The 25,255-nt window shown below is 45.1% G+C and overlaps 1 protein-coding gene across 6 annotated transcripts in view; it reads left to right on the top strand.

The window, feature by feature from the left end:
* The window catches only part of ARHGAP17 (Rho GTPase activating protein 17), a 99,001-nt gene that overhangs the window by 59,358 nt on the left and 14,388 nt on the right, over positions 1–25,255 (top strand). For 5 of the 6 annotated variants that reach the window (XR_004179824.1, XM_003916691.5, XM_009196177.3 and 2 more), the window contains exons 10-18: positions 2,452–2,579; positions 4,169–4,280; positions 4,841–4,922; positions 7,748–7,828; positions 9,676–9,789; positions 13,101–13,192; positions 15,301–15,457; positions 18,536–18,769; positions 22,535–22,704. Coding sequence is in view for 5 of the 6 variants with exons in the window: in XM_003916691.5 (XP_003916740.1) it covers positions 2,452–2,579; positions 4,169–4,280; positions 4,841–4,922; positions 7,748–7,828; positions 9,676–9,789; positions 13,101–13,192; positions 15,301–15,457; positions 18,536–18,769; positions 22,535–22,704 (1,170 nt within the window). In the remaining variant the exon portion in view is untranslated. The remainder of the gene's footprint in view (positions 1–2,451; positions 2,580–4,168; positions 4,281–4,840; positions 4,923–7,747; positions 7,829–9,675; positions 9,790–13,100; positions 13,193–15,300; positions 15,458–18,535; positions 18,770–22,534; positions 22,705–25,255) is intronic. The other variant, XM_003916690.5, reaches the window with a different exon arrangement.

Below are 25,255 nucleotides of genomic sequence, written 5' to 3' on the forward strand. Positions count from 1 at the left end.
ATCACCTTTCTCCAAGTGATTCAGATCTTCACCTTGGAACCCTTTTCTCCTTCCTCTCTTCCATCCAGTGCCTAAGTTCTGTCCATTTTGCCCTGGGCTCTGCCATCCTTTCTTCCCCTGGCCTGCTCTGAGAACTTGGGATAAGATGTAAATTCCCAGACTGACAATTCCTGATCTTTTCTCAGCCGATTGCCCCTCACAAAGATATGTTAGCCCATTTTTCAGCCTGTTTAATCTTTGTCCGTCTCAGGAGACCCCCTCCAACCTCACTTCCTTTGAGAAGCCTTCTCTGACAACTGAAGCCAGTGGCAAACACTTTGCCTCCTGATTTGTGCCAGCATTTATTGTCCACACCAGAAGTCGCAAACAGCCATATCTTTAAAAATTGTTAAAAGTTGGTTGTCATCATGTGAAAACCAGATGCTGTGATGTAACAATCCTGATTTCTGGCTTCTCCTGAAAGTTGAGAACATCTGGCAACACTGGCTCTGCTTTCCCTCGTGGCGGTGTTGGTTTGGTGCGGAGGAGTGATTATCGCCTGTGGGCAGATCGTGCACTCCCAGCAGGATTCGTGCCCCTGTGCTACCTAACTGGCTCCTCTAGACAATTGCATTTGCGACCCTCGTCTATACCATCGATCTGCCATGACTTAGCAAATACGTCTTGTCTCGTTACTGATTGTTCTGTGTTTACATGTTTGTCTTATATTCCCTTCACAATTCAGTTGCCCTCTCCCTGAGGGTGGGGAATTTCTGTGAATTTCACATGTCTCCTGCCGTACCTGGCACATAGTAGGTCTGTTGTTTAAGAGGCCAGTGCCTGAGGTGGAGTTTGCCTTATGACTTGCTTCTAGGTCAGTGGTTCTCACTTGTACCCTCTGCCAACATTATACCAGGCTTGGGGGTGGGGTCCACTCTGTCCAGTGTTTACTAGAAAGTTCTAGCAGAGGTTTGAAGCATGCCCACCCCTTAACGTTACAGGGTTGGGCTTGTGGTGAAGGCGGTGGCGGGTGTCATTTGCAGAACTCCCCTGGGTGATTCCAGTGCATCCCCTAGTGGAAGGCTCACGTGGCCATTTTCAGCCTGTGTTGTGAATCATTGCTTTAGATAAAAGGGACAAAGTATTTCAGGTAAGGTTTGACCTCTGGGAAGGTCCAGACCCCCGGATGCATTTTCTGTTGGAAATTCCCCTGGCTGGTGCTGGGCTCCCCACAATTCTGAGAGTGGCTGGTGGCCTGCACCTCATTTTTGTCCCCCACCTCCCTTTCCCTCACCCCTTTCTTCAGTCTTTACCTCTTGCTCTTTCCATCCATTTTTACCTTTCCACAAGCGCTCGGTTCTATGGTTTTGCAGGATTTTATTTTTCTTCCTTCCCCATATGCAAATCATGAGGGCCTCTACCCCTGCTGTGACATAGCAGAGAGTGTAAGAGGACACACCGGAGTACATACTGCCTTCTTCCAACCCAGCTTTCCAACAGCAGAGCTGCTAAGGGACCAGTGGCCAGTAAAGGTGCAGAGAAGGACATGAACCCTTCCCGTTGTTGGAAAGATTTAAGTGTTTCTCCCTGGAGCAGTTTTCACAACTGGTTTGCCCTCCTTTGCTTCTGCGAGCTGCTCAGATAGCACTGTATCTCTGCAGCTTGCACAGGCAGGCCAAACTCAACCAGATACTTCTTATTCTAATTCATATGTCCATTCTCTAAATTCTTCTTTCTATTTTACTGCTTCATTGTATTTGTGCTAAGCTGCCTGATGACCTGAAGATAATCTAAAATACGGCTTTCCTGCCGTCAGCATAGCCTTCAGCTGCTTTAGGGCTGCAGATACTGCATTTCTTTCCACTCAGAATTTTTCGGAGCTGTTTGGGGATGCGGCGTTCTGAAGCACTGCATGCCGTGGAGATGTCGCTCGCATCTGATGGAGAGTAATTGCAACGTGGAGAGTTCACGTTGGCCATCTCCAGTCTTGTATGACAGATGCTTAACTTGTGTTTGAAATTTTCAGAGATTATTTCCATTTTTGCATAGCAAAGAGTCTATTTCTTGTCCTCTAGCTAGAAGGCTTTGCATGGCTAGAATAAATTTCAACGAAACAGTATGCTGTGGCGAATCTTCCTTTTAGTGCAAGGCAGCCCACTAAACCCACTGGCGTGTGTTACTGAAGCGTGGTGCAGGTGCAGCGCGCCACTGCAGCTTCTAGGCAGCCTGAGTTGGGTGCCATCTAGGTGCGCTCAGGCTTCTGTTCCGCAAGTAACTGCCCCAGCCTGGTCCATAGTTTGTGCTGCTCCAGTAGATGGCAAATAACAAAAGCAAATAGTACAGATGTATCCTCTGTTCCCAGAGCCTCAGCTACCAGTCTGCTAGAAAAGTACATTGGGTAGTTTGGGGAGAAAATAGCTTGGTAATGCCATGAGTTTGTTGGGTGTCTAACTGAACAATTTGCTGCTCTAGATAAGTGGGCGGAAAAACCAGCCTTTGGGACTCCCCTGGAAGAACACCTGAAGAGGAGCGGGCGCGAGATTGCGCTGCCCATTGAAGCCTGTGTCATGCTGCTCCTGGAGACAGGCATGAAGGAGGAGGTGAGGGGAGCTTCGTGATCCTGTGTACCAAGTCTCCGTGCCCCTTTTTCTGCCCAGAGCACCATGCTCCCCACTAGCCCCCTGTCCGCCCCCTCCCTTAGTTATACAGCCATTGTCTGTTTTGTGTAGAACAGTGGCTTTCAAGCTTTTGTCACCATGATCCATATTTTAAATTGCAATCCTGGTCCTTATGATACCTATCTGTCTGTGAATGAAACAAAGGTTTTACAGAACAATATTTATCTTTCCTGCTTGTGGTACACCCTGACCTCTTTGTGTCCTGTTTGATTGTTTCATTTAAAACTCTGGTTGTGATTTGTGACAGTAGATTTCGTGACGCACTACAATGGGCTAATGAGCTTTAGTTTGCATAGTATTATGCAGTTTTTTTGGGTGGGGATCATTTACATACTTAATTTTACGGGATTCTTACCCCAAACCCCCCATGAACCAAATAAGGGAGTTTTTGTTACTCTTCTTGTATAAATAAGGAAGTCAGCATGCAGGGAGTTTACACCAGGTCAGAGCCAGAATCAAAATGCAAGACTTTTTTTCCCCCTTTTTAAAACTTTGTATTGAAATAGAACATACACACAGAAAAGCATACATATCATAAGTGTTCAGCGTGATATGCTTGCATGACTAAACCCACCCATGGAATCGGCACTCAGATCAAAGAACACCCCGGAAGCCCTCCTTGTGTTTGCTTCCAGCCACTCCCCTTCTAACAGCTTACGTTGGTGCTTCTTGTCTGGGGCCAGATTTGCTCCCCAAGAGACATTTATCAAGGTCTGGAGGTATGTTTGATCATGACAACTGAGAAGAGGAGGTGTTACTGTCATCTCGTAGTAGATAGAGGCCATGTGTATTCGTCCATTCTCACACTGCTATAAAGCACTACCTGAGACAATTTATGATGAATTATAAATAGATAATTTATGATGAAAAGGGCTTTAACTGACTCACAGTTCCACAGGCTATACAGGAAGCATGGCTGGGGAGGCCTCAGGAAACTTACAGTCATGGCGGCAGGCGAAGGGGAAGCAGGCACAGTGTTGACGTTGGGGAGCAGGAGGGAGAGAGCGAGCACGCGTGCAAAGGGGGAGTTGCCACACACTTTCAAACAACCAGATCTTGTGAGAGCTCACTCACTATCACAAGAACAGCAAAGGAGAAATCCACCCCCATGATCCAGTCACCTCCCACCAGGCCCTGCCTTCAACACTGGAGATCATAATTCCACATGAGATTTGGGTGGAGACGCAGAGCCAAACCATATCACCATGGATGCTGCTAAACATCCTACAGGGCACAGGACAACCTCCAACAAAAAATAATCCAACCGAAAATGTCTGTAGTGCTGAGGTCAAGAAATCCTGCCTAGATTAATTTTCTTCCTGCCTGTCCCTGTGCTTGGGTACATGCTCGGCCCTCGTCATTCCTCCTGACAGCTCTGCGGGGCAGGCAGTAACACCGCCGTCATAGATAAGAGCTGAGCAGAAGTCGGGAAATCCCCATCAGAACACACTGCCGCTTAGTCTGAGTCTCCCAACCTGCTCTTGATGCTGATGTCTTTTCATTATCTTTAGGGCCTTTTCCGAATCGGGGCTGGGGCCTCCAAGTTAAAGAAGCTGAAAGCTGCTTTGGACTGTTCTACTTCTCACCTGGATGAGTTCTATTCAGACCCCCATGCTGTAGCAGGTGAGCGCCAAAGACTGTCTGCAAATCAAGTCACCCTCAAGGCAGTGGGCGGGTTCTGTCTCAGATGGTCAGTTAAAATCCCATTTCAATTATAGGTTTAAGCGACAAAACCGAAGTGGCCTCTTGCTACAATTCCTTAGTGTATATTAATGTAATGTTCACATGTGTCTTCTTTACTCCTTTTTGTTTTTCTATTTTCTTGATGATTAAAGGAGGAAGTAGCTTATAATGCAAATATTTGGAGACATACTTGTATTTTCTTCCCATCTTTCACAGTCTCCCCCCACCAAATTCATATCTACCCAGAGAAATTATGTCTATTAAGGGAATGACTTTAAAACTAAATTTATTAGTAATTAATCTCTTAAAACTTTGTTTTTGCAGGAGATTGGATTTGTTTTATGAACATTTTAGTCTCTAACCACTCTTGCCAACTTACGATTTGTTGTATACACCTTGGAAGATTGTAATTGAGATCATTTCGATCTGCAAAATAATATGTCCCAAGATTCTTAGCCTTACTCCTTTTTCATACTCAAAGAGAGTGTTAATGATTTCAGGTGCTTTAAAATCCTATTTACGGGAATTGCCTGAACCTTTGATGACTTTTAATCTGTATGAAGAATGGACACAAGTTGCAAGGTAAGTTTAAAGAACACAGAGTTGTAAAGGGAATGATGTGATATTGTGCCCTATTTGTAAATCATTTTATTCTCAGGGGTCATAACATTAAAATAGCATATTTGTTAAATAATACATGTCTCAGCTCTTATTTATGTTTAGAATAAAAATATCGAGTAATATAATTATTAGTGTAGGAAAGTCACCACTTAGGCATTGGTTTAAATTTGTGTTACGTGGATGAAGACATAGAGTGGTATCCATATTAATGGATTTGCAAATTTCTAGCCCCCTTTATGTTGAAGAAAGCCCCGTAACTGGGGATACGGGTCATACTGACCCGTGGCAGTGTACCTTTTGAGCTGTGTGCAAACCTACCTGTGCAGTGATACAGTTGGCCTTTAAACAGCATGGGGATTAGGAGCACTGATACACTACATAATTGCAAATTCAAGTAATACTTTTAACTCCTGCAAAACAACTAAGAGCATACTGTTGACTGGAAGCCTTACTGATAACGTAGTCAATTAACACATATTTTGTATGTTGTGTGTATTATATACTGTATTCTTACAACAGAGTAAGCTAGAGAAGAAGTACTATTAAGAAAATTGTAAGGAGGAGACAATCTGTTTACTATTCATTAAAGGGAAGTGGATCATCTTAAAGGTCTTCATCCTTGTTGTCTTCATGTTGAGTAGGTTGAGGAAGTAGAGAAAGTGAAGGTGTTGGTCTTGCTGTTTCAGGGGTGGCAGTTCATCTGTGAGTTTTTCACAGATCTCCAGGAATTTTCCTATGTGTTTATTGAAAAAATTGCATATAAGTGGATCCTGTGTTGTCAGCTGTATAATGATGACATTAATATTTACTGAGCATTTTCTTGTGCTCAGTACTGTGCTCATCTTTGTAGCTATTACCTCCTGTAATCTTTAATTAACATTATAAAAGGCAGATGATGATGTGATCCACATTTTACAGAGAGGAAACCGAGGCTTGGGAGGGAACAGGGCCAGGATAGTAGCAAGTAATTGGCAGAGCTAGAATTCAAACCAGACACCCAAATGCTATGTTCCTCTTCTTTGTCCCTTTCCCTCCACCCTCAGCTTCAGTCTGTCTAGGAACAGTTGGTTTTAAGCAGGACAGCTTTGTTTTAAAATCCTAGAGGCTTCTGTTTGGCTGGCCAGCCCACCTCCTCATCTTTTTTCTCATGGTACTGACTCCCCTCCTCTCCAGAGTGCCTGCTCCTCACCACTAAGGAAGAGGAGCAAATGCCACCTCTGTTCTGTCCTCTTCCCCGTCTGCGGACACTGCCCCTGTTCCCCTCAGGCAGGCCATGATCAAATAAGAGCCACTTATTTCTGATCAGTTACACTTCAGTGGATGTGAGTCCATCACTCGTCTCTTTAACCAGGTTTTGCATTTGAGCTTTTCTTTTCTTTTTCCTTTTTTTTTTTTTTTTTTTTTTTTTAGATGGAGTCCTACTCTGTCGCCCAGGCTGGAGTACAGTGGCACAGTCTAGAGTCACTGTAACCTCCACCTCCCTGGTTCAAGCAATTCCCCTGCTGCAGGCTCCCAAGTAGCTGGGATTGCAGGTGCCCGCCACCACGCCTGGCTAATTTTTTTGTGTTTTTATTAGAGACGGGGTTTCACCATGTTGGCCAGACTGGTGTCGAACTCCTGACCTCAGGCAATCCGCCTGCCTCGGCCTCCCAAACTGCTGGGATTACAGGCATGAGCCACTGCGCGCAGCCACATTTGAGCTTTTCTCTGTAACTGTGGAATGAGAGACTTTGTCCCTGGTAGATGGTGAGGTGTTCAAGTTCAGAGACAAGTTCTTAGTCATCACATATCTTTGGAACCCTGCCTGGGGCCCAGCCTACTGTCGGTATTAATGTTTATGGGACAGAATTCAGTGGAATCCAACATCAGTGTTAGGTGAAGGAGAGTTGTGGGATTTCTTTTATTGGGTAGCCTAGAAATAAAAGATTTCTTTGTTTATTACAAGGAAATAAACTTGTAAAAGAAGATGTCTGTCTGTTGGTATATTGATTCTATAGTTGAGAATTGTCAACATGGTGGGCTTCCATCCCAGTGACACATTGACTGGCTTCTAAAGTGTAATTATGTTTAATCCCTATCCATACTCTCCAGAATGGTTGCATTCTGGAGGATGTTTCGAGTTCAAAGTGGTGTTATGGAGGCCCCTCTCACTCTTGGTCCCTAGACGGCAGAGTTGGCCGTGCTCTACAGGCTCCTCCCTGCCCCTTTTTTTATGTCTCTGCAAGTTTGTACATTGCGCCCGTGGAGGGCAAGAGCTCTTACAGTTGCTCCACAACAGAAATGGGCTGCTTGGTGTGTAGCCGGTGTGCAGTATTGCAAGCAAGGAAAGGCCCAGAAGTCTGGGTGCCTGGGGGCTCAGTCCCCTGATCTGTGGCTGGGCTGCTTGAGGGTAAGAGAATTTGGGCTCCATGAAGCCATATGTCAGTACACACTTTTTCTAGACAGATTTTTCAGTAGTGTCTTGTCTCTTCTCTGCCAAGCATTGGTGGAGGTGGTTTTGCCACAAAACCACCTCAAAATCGTTCGGCAGACGCCTAAAATCGTTCAGCAGAATCAGCACTTACCCTGTTTTGCACATCCAGAGATTGAAGGTTAACCAACTGCTCAGAGTTAAACAGTTAATTGGTATTTGACTCTAAATCTGTTTATTTCCATAGTCTGGGCTGTTTTCCAAGTGTACTTTCTCTGTCAAAATGGAGGCCTCACTTTTAATATAGCATATTAATAAGGTATTACTAATCGGTGTTTTAATAAATTGTTATACTTAAAAGTTTTTTTTTTCTCAGTGTGCAGGATCAAGACAAAAAACTTCAAGACTTGTGGAGAACATGTCAGAAGTTGCCACCACAAAATTTTGTTAACTTTAGGTATGTATGATTGAGCTACAGTGACTCTGGAGTAAAGATAGGTTTAATGTCCAGCAGAGAAGTCATTAAATTCAGGCATACTTGGCACATTAAAAAACAACAACAACAAAAAACACATCACTTTGGAGGGTAACTTGGGGCTGCTGGGAATGGAATTTCATGTATATTATGATGAATCTGAAGCATCAGTATCATGCCTGACATTAATACATAAGTTGGCTTATCATTTTCCCACTACAGCTATTAGCAATAAATTTCTTGTGAAAAGTTTGAGTGACTGTATGTTGGGTTTGGAGTCCAAATCGTCCAGTATGTTAAAGGCAAAATTAATCAATAGTTGTACATTCTGTAACGTCTTATATTATATCTGTAATGTCTTTTATATCTAATTTATTTTAAAGTATAAATCATCTTACTAAATAACATTTCAAGGAATGGAGATTATGTATTACTTTGTGGAATAACTATGGTTTTAAGAAAATTTACCATGGGACAAAATTTCCATAATGTAACTTCTGTTTTCCTTTTGACTTAATATGTAACTTTGAACAAGTATAGAGAAAAGGAAAAAGTGGCCCCTGGGAATAAAGTCACTCAAAACCAAACAAGAAAAATTTTCTGGGAGGACTTTCTAGAAAATTTTCTTTGTTTGGTTTTGAGTGACATTAAGTGACCAACCAAAATACTTTACAGGTGATATGTCTAGAATGTTACTTGTCCTTAAATTCAGCCTTGGGCTCTGCCACTAAGCTAAGCTACGTACTCCCTTTTAAATATTCCCTTTGATTAATTTAACTCGCCCAGCTTGGAATTACAGATCCTCTTCCTCTATTCAGTGTATATGGTGAGAACTCAGTACTTCTTAGTATGTTGGGAGTTTGGCTCTTTATTTTGTTAATTTTACTCTGTAATTGTTACTAATTGATTTTTGAATAGGGAGCACATTCCCTTGGTTCAAAATTCAAAATTCAAAAAGTATACAATGAAAAATCTCTCTCCTGTTCCCATACCCCAGCCACCCAGTTCCTCTCCTGAGATGCATCCGGTGTTTACAGTTTCTTATATATCCTCTCAGCAAGAGTTGATGTAGACGTAAGCAAATACATTCATGTGTACATACTTGCCTACATATTTTTTCTCTCACACCCCCTTCTTTAAAAAGCTAAATGGTAGTGTGTATTGTATACCTCATTCTCCCCCTCACCTTTTTTGCTTGACATCTTAAGATACTTGCTTAATACATCTTGGAGATTTTTCCTTCTCAGTACATTGTGTAATGATGGTTGCATAATCCTCCACTGTATGGCTATACTGTGATTTATTTAACCAACTCCCTATTGATAGTCGGGTTGTTCTTACGTTTTTGCCTTTATACGACTGTACTTATACATAAGCTATGTATGTATACTCTGTGGAATACATACATAGCTTATGTAATTGGATGTTTTTATGATTCCAACATAAAGTATTTTCAAATACAGTTTACTTTAAGCAATATAACTGTGTCTGTTTTTGTATTTAAAAATATTGAGCTCACTATTAACACATTATAACTTAGTAGAATAGATAGGACATAAAGGAGAAATTGATTTGAAATATATAGCCAATAGAGGTTCAAATCGCTGAGATTTATACTTAACCTATTTTCTTCTTCCAAGCCCTAATGAGTCTGTTATCTGAAGCAAAGAACACAAGAACTGTATAAAATGCTTCACCTGAGCCAGATTCTGATTTAGGAACTCTGCAGTTAGCACCTGAGCAACCTGGGATTGTGCACCTGGGCGGGAGGAGACTATTCCAGCAGCTATTTCAGAGGAGAAACCCTCCCCTTCTCTTTTGACCCCTAGATATTTGATCAAGTTCCTTGCAAAGCTTGCTCAGACCAGCGATGTGAATAAAATGACTCCCAGCAACATTGCGATTGTGTTAGGCCCTAACTTGTTGTGGGCCAAAAATGAAGGGTAAGTCATCTTCCTCTGTATCACATCCTTTGAATTTCTTCTTTCCCACCTGTCGGGATGCATAGAAATGTAACTTGGGTTACACATTCTAGTTTAAGATCAATTCGAGGTGTTCTGAAATTGGTTTTCTCATTCAGCCAATATTCTTGGAACACAGGTGTGAGCTGGGTGCTGTCCCAGCTGATGGTGACACAAAGATGTGTGAGACATTGTCCCAGTTCTCAAAATGCCCCTGCTTTTAGGCAATCAGGTAGCTCAGTGGCTACAGTACAGTGATAAGAAAAATACACGTATCCGTGTGTGTGTATATGATATTGTAGGAGGGGTAGCACTTTACTTCCACCCTCTTAGGGTGTCTGGCTGGACCTGAGAACTAAATGGACGTAAGACAGGCTAACAGGAGAAAGCATACAGATTTTTACATTTTAATGCCCAGCAGAGAAGTCATTTAATTCACGCCTACTTAGCACATTAATAAAAAAAACCACATCACTTAGGAGAGTAACTTGGGACTACTGGGAATGAGATTTCACGTATATTATGATGAATTAGAAGCATCAGTGTCATGTCTGACATTGGAGTTCCCATAGGAAAATGAAGATCCAAAGAAGCAGTTAAGAGCCAAATGCTTATATATGAAGTTGGACGAAAAGTGAATTGTGAAAACATGACCAGACAGAGGAGTGTGGGCTAGGGCAGTTCGTTATGGAGAAGTGACTAGGAAGATAAGGATTCGTTCAGCAAGGTTTGTGTATGGAGGTTTCCGTCAGCCTTGCCTTCCCATCCCTGGTGTTAGGAATGTTTCTTTCCTCCTGGTATATAGAGGGAGGGCATCCTTCACGTGGGAGTTTATCTCCTGCTTTCAGGATGAAAAAGGAAGGTCGGAGCACTCTTCTTGCATGTGATGATTTTCAAGTATCTTTAACTCAAAATAATCCTGTGCCTAAGGGGCATATTTTGGGATGGCATATTCTGCCCCCTTTATCAAGTATGACAGCAACAGAGGTAAAGAAACATAATTCAGTCTGAGGAGTCAGGGAAAGCTCTGGCTAGGGAATGGCACTGGAGCTGTACCTTGATGAGTTAATAAGTTTCCTACAGCCAGGACCTGGATGGGCCAAGACACTGTTGAAAGGGCCTGGTTCCCATCGTTTATGGGTGTGTCACATGGCCTCGTGAATCTTGAAGACAAAGAACGTGAGGCTGTGACTGGGAAGGCCAGAGCCTTCAAGGTCCTCACACATCCTGCTGAGGTGTCTGGGACTTATTTTCTGGCTGGTGGGGAGTCATTCATTAAGGTTCCTAAGCAGAAGAATGTCTTGATTAAGTTGCACTTAGATAACTTTATTGGCATTGTGAAATATAGATTGAATAGAGGAGGGGTCGGGGGATCCGCTAGAAAGCTTCTGGGAAATTGCCACTCTGTTGGTGGCATTGTGATGATCTCATTTAGTAATCAGAAGTAACCTTTTGAATAGAAGACATAAGGGAGAAATTGATTAGAAATATATAGCAAATCGAGGTTGAATCATTGACATTTGTACTGTCGTCCTTGTGTTTGCGGATGAGGACACGGACTCTTAGAAGGAACAAGTAATTTGCTTAAGGTCACACACAGGGAACTGGTGTGCCCAGGTTCTGGGTACAGAGCCTGTGTCCTTATTAACCCTTATTAGCTTTCCAGTACTCTTCTAAAAGAAAAGTGGGAAAGGACATGAGAGGACAGTTCCACCCTAATCCGGCAGGGTTCTAAGGCACACGGACTGATCAGACTCCGTGTGGGAGGAAGGCTGGGAAGGATCATTTACAGGCAGAGCTTCAGTTTTAAACTGGAATTTGAAAGGAGCGAGAAATTTTACTTGGTCGGAAAGTGGGTGACAATGTTCTGGTGGGAAGAGAGGTCAGAGTGATAGAGGAGAGGTTTGAGGCAGTCAGACCTGGGATCGAGCTTGGGAACCCAGTGTCCTCATGTAAGCCTCATAATAGGTTGTTGTAAAAATTAAGCAAGATGAAGAACCTGCAGCCTGGTAGGTGGCCAGAAAGTGTCAGGCCTTTTGCAAGTGGTTTGCTTTTGTGGTGTTCTGACTCCCAACTGAAACAGGAGCTTGACAGCAGTGATAATAACTCTTACTTATTTTTTTCTTCTTTCTTTCTTACTCTTTTTTTTTTTTTTGAGACAAGGTCTCGCTCTGTTCTCCAGGCTGGAGTGCGGTGGCATGATCGTGGCTCACTGCAGCCTCAACCTCCTGGGCTCAGGCGATCCTCCCACCTTAGCCTCTCCAGTAGCTGGGAGTACAGATGTGCACCACCACACCTGGCCAATTTTTGCAGAGACGGGGTTTCACTATGTTGCACAGGCTGGTCTCGAACTCCTGGCCTAACTGCCTCAGCCTCCCAAAGTACTGGGATTACAGGTGTGAGCCACTGCGTCTGGCCTACTTATTTTCTTCTTTTTGAGCCTTGGCATCAGACACTGTTAACATCTGAACACTCATCTTGAGACTAGTCCACATATATGGTGACCTTAAGTGTGAGTGGGAGGCTCAGGTTTCAACATAATAAAAGGCACGCTGTACCAATGCATGTTCTTGGTGACATCATAAGCAAAATTGCTTTTTAATGATCTTTAGTCTTAGAACATAGCTACCACCCATGTGTGATGCTGTTCCAGTGGGAAAGTGCAACCCTCGTTCCAGACCAGTTCCAGACCAGTTTAAAACCGGCATTTGACACAGCATTGGTGACTGACTGGTTTCACTGCCCCACCAGGGTCTGTGTGTAGCGGGCACTGTGGTGGTTGTCACAGTGCAGATGAAGGAGCAGCCAAGCCAGAGTCATTTTTTCCCGGGTGATCACAGCCACGTTCATAGACCAGGACCGTGTGAATTTGATCTTTTTTTTTTTTGAGACGGAGTTTCACTCTGTCACCAGGCTGGAGTGCAGTGGCGTGATCTCAGCTCACTGCAACCTCCACCTTCCGGATTCAAGTGATTCTCCTGCCTCAGCCTCCCGAGTAGCTGGGACTACAGGCATGCACCACCACACCCGGCTAATTTTTGTGTTTTTAGTAGAGACGGGGTTTCACCATGTTGGCCAGGATGGTCTCAATCTCTTGACCTTGTGATCTGCCTGCCTCAGCCTCCCAAAGTGCTGGGATTACAGGTGTGAACCACCGCACCCAGCCAGTGAATTTGATTTTTGCATCTTTTAAATATTTTATCCTTTAAAAATAATTGAATTGCCCTGACACAACCAGCAGAAATTAGATGCTGCCTATGGGAAGTATTTTAATTTTGTGAACTTCTTTGCAGAACACTTGCTGAAATGGCAGCAGCCACATCCGTCCATGTGGTTGCAGTGATTGAACCCATCATTCAGCACGCCGACTGGTTCTTCCCTGAAGGTAATTGTCATTTCAGTTTCATTGACTGCCAAAGCAATGTGATAATCGTACAAAAAAGTCTTCTTAAAGAAGAAAATACATCTGTAATCCTTCTTCATGATTATATAATTGGTCTCATATTTTTCAGGTTTCTTTCCAGCCTTTGTTCATTACATTTGTATTTTGACATAATGGTAATCATATTGTATTGTCTTTCACTCAGTTTCACTAAAACATAGCCAGTCAGTGTATGTTGAATACTCACTAGGTGCCATATGTTTGCTGGTGAAGCATGCTGCCTTCCCTGGGGGAGCTCCGGCCACTGGAGAAGACAGCCACGTGAACAGATAAATTCTAACACATGGTAAATTAGAAGATAGGTGGATAGAGAAAGATTTGACAAACTCAGGTGCTGGGAAAAGGGAGCCAGGGATTGGTTTTTAGAAGAGGCGATGTTGAATATGCAGGCGGTTTTCACTTGGAAGAGGGCTTTTTGTTTCTCTTGCTAGATTATGGATTTGCCCATAGGTAGGAGATAAAGCAGAAAAGGTTGATCAGGGCCAGTTAGTGAAGGCCTGAGTTCGCTGTGTCAGGAAATTAGTATTTCATCCTGTTGGCAATAGATTTTCAAACTAGGTTTGTTGCAGTCCTGAGATCCACAGAGGTTCCCATGGCTCCCTTTGGGGATGCTGGCCAGGCAAGTGTTAGAACTCTGGATCCCCCACACCTACTTCCCCCAGAGCAGCCCTGCTGCCATGTCCCGTGGGGTGCAAGCCCCACGATACCCATCTTTTCTTCACCACTGTTTTGTCACCATCAAGAGTCACGCCTCATTCTTGTATGTTGCCCCTGGAAGATGGGATGGATGAATGAAGGCTAGCATTCTGCTCAAGATTTCCTTTGAGGAAATGAGTCTTGCAAAAACTGCTAGAGGCAGTATAAACTTGATGTTGCCTTTTTTTTTTTTTTTTTTCCTGCAGTTGCAAGATTTAATAGAGTGAAAACAGAGCTCCCATACAAAGGGAGGAGACCCAAAGAGGATAGCCGTTGCTGGCTCGAATGCCAGTAATGTTCATATCCTCATCATTGTCCCTCCCACTGTGCTCTCAGGCAATAGATGATTGGCTATTTCTTTACCTCCTGTTTTTGCTTAATTAGCAAATTTTAGTGAGCTCTCTTTACTACCTGATTGGTCGGGTGTGAGCTAAGTTACAAGCCCCATGTTTAAAGGTAGATGCGGTCACCTTCCCAGCTAGGCTTAGGGATTCTTAGTCGGCCTAGGAAATCCAGCTAGTCCTGTCTCAGTCCCCCCTCTCAACAGGAAAACCCAAGTGCTGTTGGGGAGGTTGGCTGACGACCGCTCTAACTGCTTCCTGCTGCATTGGGGCATAGTAGGAGGTTGTGCAGTTGAGATTTCCTTGGGAGGGGTGCCTTCAATGTCATTAACTTGATATTGCCTTATATTTCTATTTTATATCAAAGTATAAATATCTGTTTTTGTTTTTTTTTTTTTGAGACGGAGTCTCGCTCTGTCACCCAGGCTGGGGTGCAGTGGCAAGATCTCGGCCCACTGCAACCTCTGCCTCCCAAGTTCAAGCAGTTCTCCTGCCTCAGCCTCCTGAGTAGCTGGGATTACAGGCATACATCACCACGCCCAGCTAATTTTTTGTATTTTTAGTAGAGATGGGGTTTCACTTTCTTGGCCAGGCTGGTCTTCAACACCTGACCTCAAGTGATCCGCCCGCCTCAGCCTCCCAAAGTGCTGGGATTGCAGTCGTGAGCCACCATGCCCAGCTAAATATCTCTTTGAATGATTTAAATAAGTGATCTGTGTTCATCATCGTCTTCTGCATTCTAGATTTGTATTTTTTTTTTCCACAAAGGAGAAAGCACAAAAGTTGTGTAACTTATATTCTGACCCATACTTCTTCCCCTGTCTTGTCCTCTTATGTTACTTCCCACTGGTTTGATGGACCATTCTTGCCACATGAGTGCCTGGAGCTTCCATTTTGAAATAGTGGGGACTGTGGACTGTAGAATGAGGTCCCCGTTCCAATGAGGGGTGTCCTAGAGCTCCCTCGCCTGCTGTGCTCCGTGTCTCATGCACTTGTTTATTTTTCCTCTTGCAGAGGTGGAATTTAATGTATCGGAAGCATTTGTACCTCTCACCACCCCGAATTCTAATCACTCTTCCCACACTGGAAACGACTCTGACTCGGGGACCCTGGAGAGGAAGCGGCCTGCTAGCATGGCGGTGATGGAAGGAGACTTGATGAAGAAGGAAAGGTATGATTCGACCGTTCACTTGCAAACCAGCAGTAAATATGTTGTTAGACCCATGGTATCTGGTATCGCTCAGTGGACTTGGGATTTGAGAGGGGTCCGCATCCACCTGTGGCTGACGGCATCCAGATAGTTTCTGCAATTCTGCTGTAGGTCATTCCAAGCACTGATCTCCCCATAAAGTCAGTGTGTAAAGCTTGTCAGTTAACCTTTCTTCCACGTGTATTCCAGCTTAACTTGGTGGTGTACTTGGTAAACCCTGCAGTGGGACGGCATCATACACATGTTAAAATTGACCTAAATGTCCTTGAGTGGGGGGAAAGAGAAAGGAAAGTCAATTTGATAGTGTGGACTTTTGTCCAGAATTGAGTGTGAGAACACCCACCTGGCACAGTGAGTTGAGTGATTTGGTATTTAAGGAGACATATTTCTGGTGTAATAATGGCCCCACAATGGAAGCCAACCACTGAATTTGATGTTCAGTGGGGAAAACCTCAGTATTTGCCACTTCTAGAAGAAAAAAAAATGGCAGTATTGAACTTAGTGAGAAGCAGTGTGTCTCTATATACTCTTTTCTATGGGCAATTCATGGGATTTTCAAGGATAATTAAAACTATTTGTGATTTGTACCTTTAGATGCAAACCTGTCCCATGTGTGTGATGAAATGCCACTGTACTCACTAGGAATGCTAACAGTTAAGAGGCCTGTTGGAAGTAATATGTTTGTCTTGGTATATGAAACAATATTACTAGAAATAGTTTTACATTAAAACAAAGTAACAAACTCTTATTTTAATTGCTCAATCTTATAGTGAGGTGTGCTGTTTATTTGTTTCTTGTTCTTTGTTTTGCGCTTTTTACCCCTAGCAAAGGAGAATGCATTATTCTGTCCGTATTCTGTCCGTCCAAAATCCACATTTATTCTATGTGACATATTACCTCTCTGAACCCTCATTCATACATTCAGTAGTATTTCCTGATGACAAACTCTACCCATAACAAAATTAGCTTTCATATATTTTAAGTTACAGAAAACAGTGCATGAGGCTAGTTAGCACATGGCAGGCAATTCTCAGTTACCTGCCTTGTGTGTTCTCCCTGCCAGCTGAGCCAGTAAGCACAAGCTCAGGAAGCCAGGTATCTTTTTACTCTCTGAACTGAAAGAAAAAGTTGCTAAGTTCATAGATCAATGGGCTTAAGTGAAAAGTCAGCCTTCCTTCCACCCTATCCTCCAGCCACATCCAGCCACCATTCCCTTCCTCAAAGCAACAGTTTTTTCCAGTCTTTTTGTTTTTTGTTTTTTTGAGACAGGGTTATGTGCCCAGGCTGGAGTGCAGTGGTATGATCATGGCTCACAGCAGCCTTGACCTCCTGGGCTTAAGCAGCTCTCCCGCCTCAGCCACTTGACAGGCATGCACCACCTCACCCAGCTGATTTTCTTTTTTTTTTTTTTTTTTTTTTTTTTGAGACGGAGTCTCACTCTGTCGCCCAGGCTGGAGCACAGTGGCCGGATCTCAGCTCACTGCAAGCTCTGCCTCCCGGGTTCACGCCATTCTCCTGCCTCAGCCTCCCGAGTAGCTGGGACTACAGGCTCCCGCCACCTCGCCCGGCTAGTTTTTTGTATTTTTTAGTAGAGACGGGGTTTCACCGGGTTAGCCAGGATGGTCTCGATCTCCTGACCTCGTGATCCGCCCGTCTCGGCCTCCCAAAGTGCTGGGATTACAGGCTTGAGCCACCGCGCCCGGCCTATCCAGCTAATTTTCTAAAAAAAAGTTTTTTGTAGAGACAGGGCCTCACAATGTTTCCCAGGCTAGTCTTGAATTTCCAAGCTAAAGCGATCCTCCCACCTTGTCCTCCCAAAGTGCTAGGATTACAGGTGTGAGCCCCCGCGCCCAGCTTTTCCAGCCTTCTGTGTCTTTCAGATATAGGGTTTGCATATGCACATAGGGCTGTTTCTACATCTCATCTCAGTGAAGAGGCAGTGTGGTGTGATAACCTTATACTACCATTGGTAGGCCTTCTGGACTTGACTTCTGTTTCATTCCAGAAAAACAGATTTGAAATGGGAACTAGGAAGTATGGAAATGGGCCGGACGTGGTGACTTATGCCTGTAATCCCAGCACTTTGAGAGACCAAGGCAGGAGGATTACTTGAGGCCAGGAGTTTTAGAGCCTGGGCAATGTAGTGAGACCCCGTCTCTCTCTCAAAAAAATAGGAATACAAATTTTTTTTATCCCATACTGGGGATATCCCAGTATCCCATACTTTTTTTTTTTTTTTGGCTGGGTGCGGTGGCTCACGCTTGTAATCCCAGCACTTTGGGAGGCCGAGACGGGCAGATCACAAGGTGAGGAGATCGAAACCATGCTGGCTAATATGGTGAAACCCCATCTCTACTAAAAAATACAAAAAATTAGCCGGGTGTGGTGGTGGGCGCCTGTAGTCCCAGCTACTCGGGAGACTGAGGCAGGAGAATGGCATGAACCCAGGAGGCAGAGCTTGCAGTGAGCCGAGATCGCGCCACTGCACTCCAACCTGGGTGACAGAGCAAGACTCCGTTTCAAAAAAAAAAAAAATTTTTTTAATATCCCAGTATGGTGATGTGTGCCAGTAGTCCAAGCTGCTCCGGAGGCTGAGGCTGGAGGATAGTTTGAGCCCAGGAGTTTGACACTGTAGTGAGCTATGATTGCTCCGCTGGAGTACCAAGCACTCCAGCCTGGGTGGTGGAGTGAGACCTCGTGTCTAAAGCGGGGAAAAAAAAAGCAGAGGAAGTATGGGGATAAACACAGTAACATGGTGTCATTCAAGATGAGGCCTGCCTGTTTGCTTTTAGCTGCTCACACCCAAATTGATCAAAGACTTTGAACAGTACCAGGGTCATTGGCTTTGCTTGGGCTCAAAGCCAAGTGGAGTTGCTTGCCTTGGTATCGGGGGTGGCCATTAGTCTGGTTCTTGCCGCTTCATGCATGCTGGGCAACTTGGGTGGCTGTCCACATGTGTGGTTTTAACTCATGTGGACCGATGGGCTTCCGTCTCAGTCTGCTCGCATGGTGTGTTGACTGTTTCTTCTCTCTGTGTAGCTTTGGTGTGAAGCTTATGGACTTCCAGGCCCACCGGCGGGGTGGCACTCTAAATAGAAAGCACATATCCCCTGCTTTCCAGCCGCCACTCCCGCCCACAGATGGCAGCACCATGGCGCCCGCTGGCCCAGAGCCCCCTCCCCAGAGCTCTAGGGCTGAAAGCAGCTCTGGGGGTGGGACTGTCCCCTCCTCTGCAGGCATACTGGAGCAGGGGCCGAGCCCAGGTGACGGCAGGTAAGGAGGCCGACTTCTGCTGGCAGTGGAGGCTGGACGCCCCAACCTACTTGCAGGTGGTGGCCTTTGGGCACGGCATCCACGGCCCAAAGAACTGCTCCAGCATGGAGTGAACAGATTTGCTTTCACTCCTCTGGTTGGCAAAAGGCGGAAAAAAAGACTATGAATGGCTCGCTTCTTTTTATGTTTTCCAAAGAAAGCAACATTGGTTTGCATTCTTTGCCACATTGCTTTGGTGCTGGAAACCGGAAGGCAGTGGGTGTCTCATAGTGTGTTAAGCCTCTGTCACCTGTTTGATGTACACTGTCAGCATTTATGTACTATCTGTTCGTTGTCATCCAGTGTGCTAACCAGGAAGCTTTTGAATGTGGCAAGTTAGTTAAATTTTAGTATTCCTGGTATTTATTCACTCATTCATTGATTGATTCAGTCAGACAGATTGACCAAGTCACTGATATGTGCTGGCCACTGTGCTGGGCACATGAGGTGACTAAGACTTCACTCCACACCCCCAGATTTCAGTCTTGTAGGGCAGTTGATCCATGAGTCCAAGGTGGAAAATAAGATGGTAGCTTTTCTTTTTTCTTTTCTTTCTTTCTTTTTTTTTTTCTGAGACTGCGTCTTGCTCTGTTGCCCAGGCTGGAGTGCAATGGCATGATCGTAGCTCACTGCACCCTCTGCCTCCTAGGCCCAAGCAATCCTCCTACCTAAGCCTGACAAGTAGCTGGGATTACAGGTGCTTGTCACCATGCCCAGCTAATTTTTTTTTATTTTTTGTAAAGATGATTTTTTTGTAAAGATGGGGTAAACATAGATGCCCTAGGTTGCCCAGGCTGATCTCGAACTCCTGGCCTCAAGTGATCTTCCTGCCTCAGCCTTCGAAAATAGTGGAATTACAGGCATGAGCCACCATGCCTGCCTGGTAGATTTTCTTAAAAGTCTCTTTTAGTTGCTTAACCTTTGGATTAGCCACCTGGAGTGGGCCGCAAATGGATAGTAACTTTTAAGAAAAGGCACCTTGAACCTGAGTTTTTTTTTGTTTTTGTTTTTGTTTTTGTTTTTGTTTTGAGACAGAGTCCCACTCTGTCGCGTAGGCTGGAGTGCAACCAGATCTTGGGTCACTGCAACCTCCCCTCCTGGGTTCAAGTGATTCTCTTGCCTCAGCCTCCCAAGTAGCTGGGATTACAAGCACACACCACCATGCCCGGCTAATTTTTTTGTATTTTTAGTAGAGACAGGGTGTCACCATGTTGGTCAGGCTGGTCTCAAACTCCTGACCTCAGGTGATCCACCTGCCTCGGCCTCCCAAAATGCTGGGATTACAGGTGTGAGCCACTGCACCCGGCCAGAACTTGAGATTTTTATTTAATTGACATTAATTCAGTTCTCCACACTGATCCAGGCAGATAACCACCAGAGGCTACTTCAGGTGGCATCCCTTGTGGTTTGGAACTGACCGCTGCTTAGCTCTGCACACGTGCGCCAAAATTTTTGTTGTCCTGTGTTCTGCACTGGCCATGCACAACACACCGAATGATCACATACGAAGTAAAATGAATGTACACAGAACAAGGACAGGCCGTTTATCCACACATTTATTTCCCACGCAGAGTGATGAATTTGCCTTGGAGGAACTCCTTTCTCATCGTCCTTGGGATGAGCAAGGGAAAGCCTCGTTGTGTGTGAAGCTGCTCATGAGATAGGAATCTTGTTTCACCATTTAAACTGAATGCTGAATGCTTTGTGCATTCCTGAATTCCATTTTCCTCACCTTGGGAAAGTTTACTTTGGCATTAAAAAAAATTAAGGCTTCAGACTTCATAGGGCTTCCCATGCATGTCATAGGCTCCACGTTAGCTTGTCAATAATTGTACCCCATGTGTATACTTGTTTTGGTTTAAATTGTTTTGTTTGAAGGGAAAAAGTCTAAGCGAATTCACTTATTTTCTTTTTCTTGTTTTTGTTTTTTATTTTTATTTATTTATTTTTTTGAGACAAAGTTTCACTCTGTTGCCCAGGCTGGAAAGCAGTAGTGCAGTCTCGGCTCACTGCAACCTCCGCCTCCTGGGTTCAAATGATTCTCCTGCCTCAGCCTCCGGAGTAGCTGGAATTACAGGCATGCACCACAATGCCTGGCTAATTTTTGTGTTTTCAGTAGAGATGGGGTTTCACCATGTTTGCCAGGCTGGTCGCGATCTCCTGACCTCAAGTGATCTACCCGCCTTGGCCTCCCAAAGTGCTGGGATTACAGGCGTGAGCTACTGCCCCGGCCTGTTTTTTGTCTTGTTTTATTTTTCAGACAGGGTCTTGCTCTGTCACCCACACTGGAGGGCAGTGGCGTGATCATGGCTCACTACAGCCTTTTAATCTCCCAGGCTCAAGCAACGTTGCCACCTCAGCCTCCCAGCTGGGACTATACTCGTGCACCCCCATGCCCTGCTAATCTTTAAAATTTTTTGTCGTAACAAGGTCTCACTGTGTTGCCCAGGCTGGTCTTGAATCCTGGTCTTAAGCAATCCTCCGTCCTCCGCCTGCCAAAGTGCTGGGATTACAGGCATGAGCCACCACGCCCAGCCAATTTACATATTTTCATTTCCTTGTGACATTCAATTTGTTTAATGAAGGCTAAATGTATTGTTTAAGACAATAATTAGCCTTAACGCAGAAGGACAAATGGAATGTCAGTCATTTTGCTTTTTTTTTTTGAGACAGGATCTCGCTCTGTCCCCTAGGCTGGAGTGCAGTGGCATGTTCTTGACTCACGGCAACCTCCACCTCCTGGGTTCAAGTGATTCTCCCACCTCAGCCTCTAGAGTAGCTGGGACTACAGGCGTGAGCCACCACACCTGGCTAATATTTGCATTTTTAGTAGAGACGGGGTTTCACCATGTTGGCCAGGCTGGTCTCGAACTCCTGACCTCAAGTGATCCACCCGCCTCAGCCTCCCAAAGTGCTGGCATTATAGGCATGAGTCACTGTGCCCGGCCTGCTCTTTATTTTTTTATACTGTATTCTGTAGGTATTTTAATGTACATTACACTAATGTTATTCACTCTTTGGTGACCTTGACAAAATGGAGCTTTAATGTTTGGTATAAAAAGTTCTGGGCCAGGAAACAGGAAGCCTGAGTTCTGATCTCTATCCTGCTGCCACCAACTCTGGACTTCGAGTAGTCATTTAGCCTCTGAGTTCTCCTTCAGTTCAAGTTATTGATAATAATAAGCCCTTTATCATTTAGAGTCTTATTTTACCGTGGCTTTTGCTTAGTTTTGTATAGTATATATGTCAACATCTAAAAGCCCTTTCATGATATTAATAGTACTGCAATTTAAGTCCAAACACAGTAGTGCTGAAAACGCCGCATTGGTTGCTTTGAAATGATCTCTCTCATGATACTGGAGTGGCAGAGTCGTTGGAGTCCAGTCTGATGCAATGAATCTCATAAAATAAATAGTCCTATAGTCGCAGCTACTGAAGATGCTGAGGCAGGAGGATTGCTTGAGTCTGGAAATTGGAGACCAACCTGGGCAACATAGCAAGATCCCATCTCTGTAAAAAAAATGACACCAAGTATACATTAGCTCTTTATATGGCACCAAGTAAACACTAACTTTATAAGCCCAGTGCGAGCTAGTTAGAATTTCAGATCCTTTTCCTTCCTGCCGAAGTGAAAACTCTGCTTGGAATCTTATGTTTTATGTGCAGTATGTTCAGATTTTCTAGCTGGGATTCTCTGACGTCTAACTGGACTTTTACTCCTCTTAGTCCTCCCAAACCCAAGGATCCTGCAACTGCAGCTGCGCCAGCACCAGGGAGAAACAACAGTCAGATAGCCTCTGGCCAAAACCAGGCCCAGGCAGCTGCCGGCTCCCACCAGCTCTCCCTGGGCCCACCTCACAGTGCTGCGGGGCCCAGCCCGCATACTCTGCGCCGAGGTAAGCAGCCACCCTCCTCCTTGCCCTCAGGGAAGGTTGTGCAGACCTCTGTAAGTTAGTGCAAGGATTCAGATGGTGAGGCTTGTGGCCAGATCTTTTCTATGTCTGTTGTAAAATGGCAAGCAGAAAATTCAGTCCTTCAAGAGAAAAGTCATTAAAGAAAAAGGAAAAAATCGAGAACAGAAAAACAGACATTTAGCTTTTCCTTAGGCGTGACAAAGCTTAACAAACAAAAAGTCAGTTCTGCAGAAATGCTCCCAGTTTCCCTGGTGTCCCAAGCCCTCACTCTGTTTGGAGACTACCACGGCCTCTGTACTTCTCAGCTTTGTGAGTCTGGGAGCCACTGTTGCCTCAGAATTGGGCTGAGAGCTTTCTAGGTCCTGATGAACGGAATGTGAACTGCTCCCACCTGTCTCCCCTGCAGTCCTTCAACCAGCAGCCAGGGGAGTTGCTTTAAAACTCCAAGCAGAGCCGGGCGCGGTGGCTCACGCCTGTAATCCCAGCACTTTGGGAGGCCGAGGCGGGCGGATCACGAGGTCAGGAGATCGAGACCATCCTGGCTAACATGGTGAAACCCCGTCTCTACTAAAAATGCAAAAAATTAGCCGGGCGAGGCGGCGGGCGCCTGTAGTCCCAGCTACTCGGGAGGCTGAGGCAGGAGAATGGCGTGAACCCGGGAGGCGGAGCTTGCAGTGAGCCGAGATCGCGCCACTGCACTCCAGCCTGGGCGACTAAGCGAGACTCTGTCTCAAAAAAAAAAAAAAAAAAAAAAACTCCAAGCAGATCATGTCATCTGTTGGTTAAACTCTTCAGTGGCTTCCATGCAAACTTCTCACCCTGGATTCTCTGCGCTCTGGTGGGGCCTACCTCTGAGCCCAGAGCTTACACTCCCCCCTCTCAACACACTCTGCTCTTGGTTCCTTGAATGAAGTAGGCTCATCCCCTCCTTAGGGCTTCCAGAACATTCTGTCCCATATCTTCACATGGTTTCTTCTTAACATTCAGGTCTCACCTCAAAAATCACTTCTTCCGGCTGGGTATGGTGGTTCACACCTATAATCCCAGCACTTTGGGAGGCTGAGGCAGGAAGATCGCTTGAGGCCAGGAGTTGGAGACCAATCTGGTCAATATAGTGAGAGCCCACCTCTACAAAAAATGTTTTAAAAATTAACTGGGTGTGGTTACACACCTATAGTCCCAGCTACTCAGGAGGCTGAGGCAGGAGGATCTCTTGAACCCAGGAGGTCGAGCCTGCAGTGAGCTATGCTTGCACCACCATACTCCAGCCTGGACAACAGAGTGAGACCCCATCTCTAAAATAAAAAAGAGAGGCCAGGCGCAGTGGCTCACACCAGTAATCCCAGCACTTTGGGAGGCCGGGGTGGGCGGATCGCTTGATCCAGGAGTTCAAGACCAGCCTGACCAACATGTTGAAACCCCATCTCTACTAAAAATACAAAAATTAGCCGGGCGTGGTGCTGCATGCCTGTGGTCCCAACTGAAGAGGCTGAGGCAGGAGAATCGCTTGGACCTGGGAGGCAGAGGTTGCAGTGAGCCAAGACTGTGCCACTGTACCCCAGCCTGGCCAACAGAGCAAGACGCCGTCTCAAAAAAAAAATAGATGAAATTCACTGTGTCTGTCTATGAAAGCATGGTCTTTATAAAGCACGACACAAATGTTAGTGGAATTTCTACAAATTATAGGCAGGGAGGCAGATTCGGGTCCACTTCTTGGTTGCAAACCCCCACTTTATCCTTCTTAAGGCTGTCTCTCTGGGCCACCGTCATCTTATCGGGATCTCAGCTGATCCTTGAGGGAAGTTAGTCTTCTGTACCTAGATTCCAGGTGTGACTCTGGTTTTGGGTTACGAAGACTCTTTTCCTCATAGCCACACTCGGAGTCTTTCCTGCTTCCCGAAATCACAGCTCCCAGGCTTCTTCACAGGACGGGTTTGATTCTTTTTGCCTTACCCACCCCCTGCGCCTCTGAGGTGGTCTCAGACAAGGCCTCCCTTTCTCCCAGCCCCCTCCCCCAGACACTCTGCTCCCATGCTCCCGCTCCTCATCCTCTTCACACCCTTAAATGTCAGGAACGAACTTTTATTCCGTGTGAATTTGCAATTATTATTGCTTAGAACAGAAAACTAGACTTTTTAAAAAAATGCTAATGGCATTCCGGAGTACAGCTAATGTAAGCTGGTTGGTGGTTTCTGAGTTCCAGGGTTGGAAGTTCCAGACCAGTGTAGCAGAGTACACTTTATTTTTTCTTTCTTTCTTTTTCCTTTCTTATGTTTTTTAGAGGCAGGGTCTTATTCTCTCACCCATGCTGGAATGCAGTGGCGTGATAATAGCTCACTGCGACCTTCAGCCACTAGACTCAAGTGATCCTCCCACTTTGGCCTCTCAAAGTGCTGGTACTGCAAGCACATGCCACCATGCCTGGCCGCTTTGTTTATTTGTTTGTGGAGTCAGGATCTCACTGTGTTGCCCAGGCTGGTCTTGAGTGATCTTCCTGCCTCAGCCAGTCAGAGTGCTGGGATTGCAGGCGTGA

This window comes from Papio anubis, chromosome 18 (assembly GCF_008728515.1).
Source record: "Papio anubis isolate 15944 chromosome 18, Panubis1.0, whole genome shotgun sequence".
In the NCBI taxonomy this organism is placed as follows: Eukaryota; Metazoa; Chordata; class Mammalia; order Primates; family Cercopithecidae; genus Papio; species Papio anubis.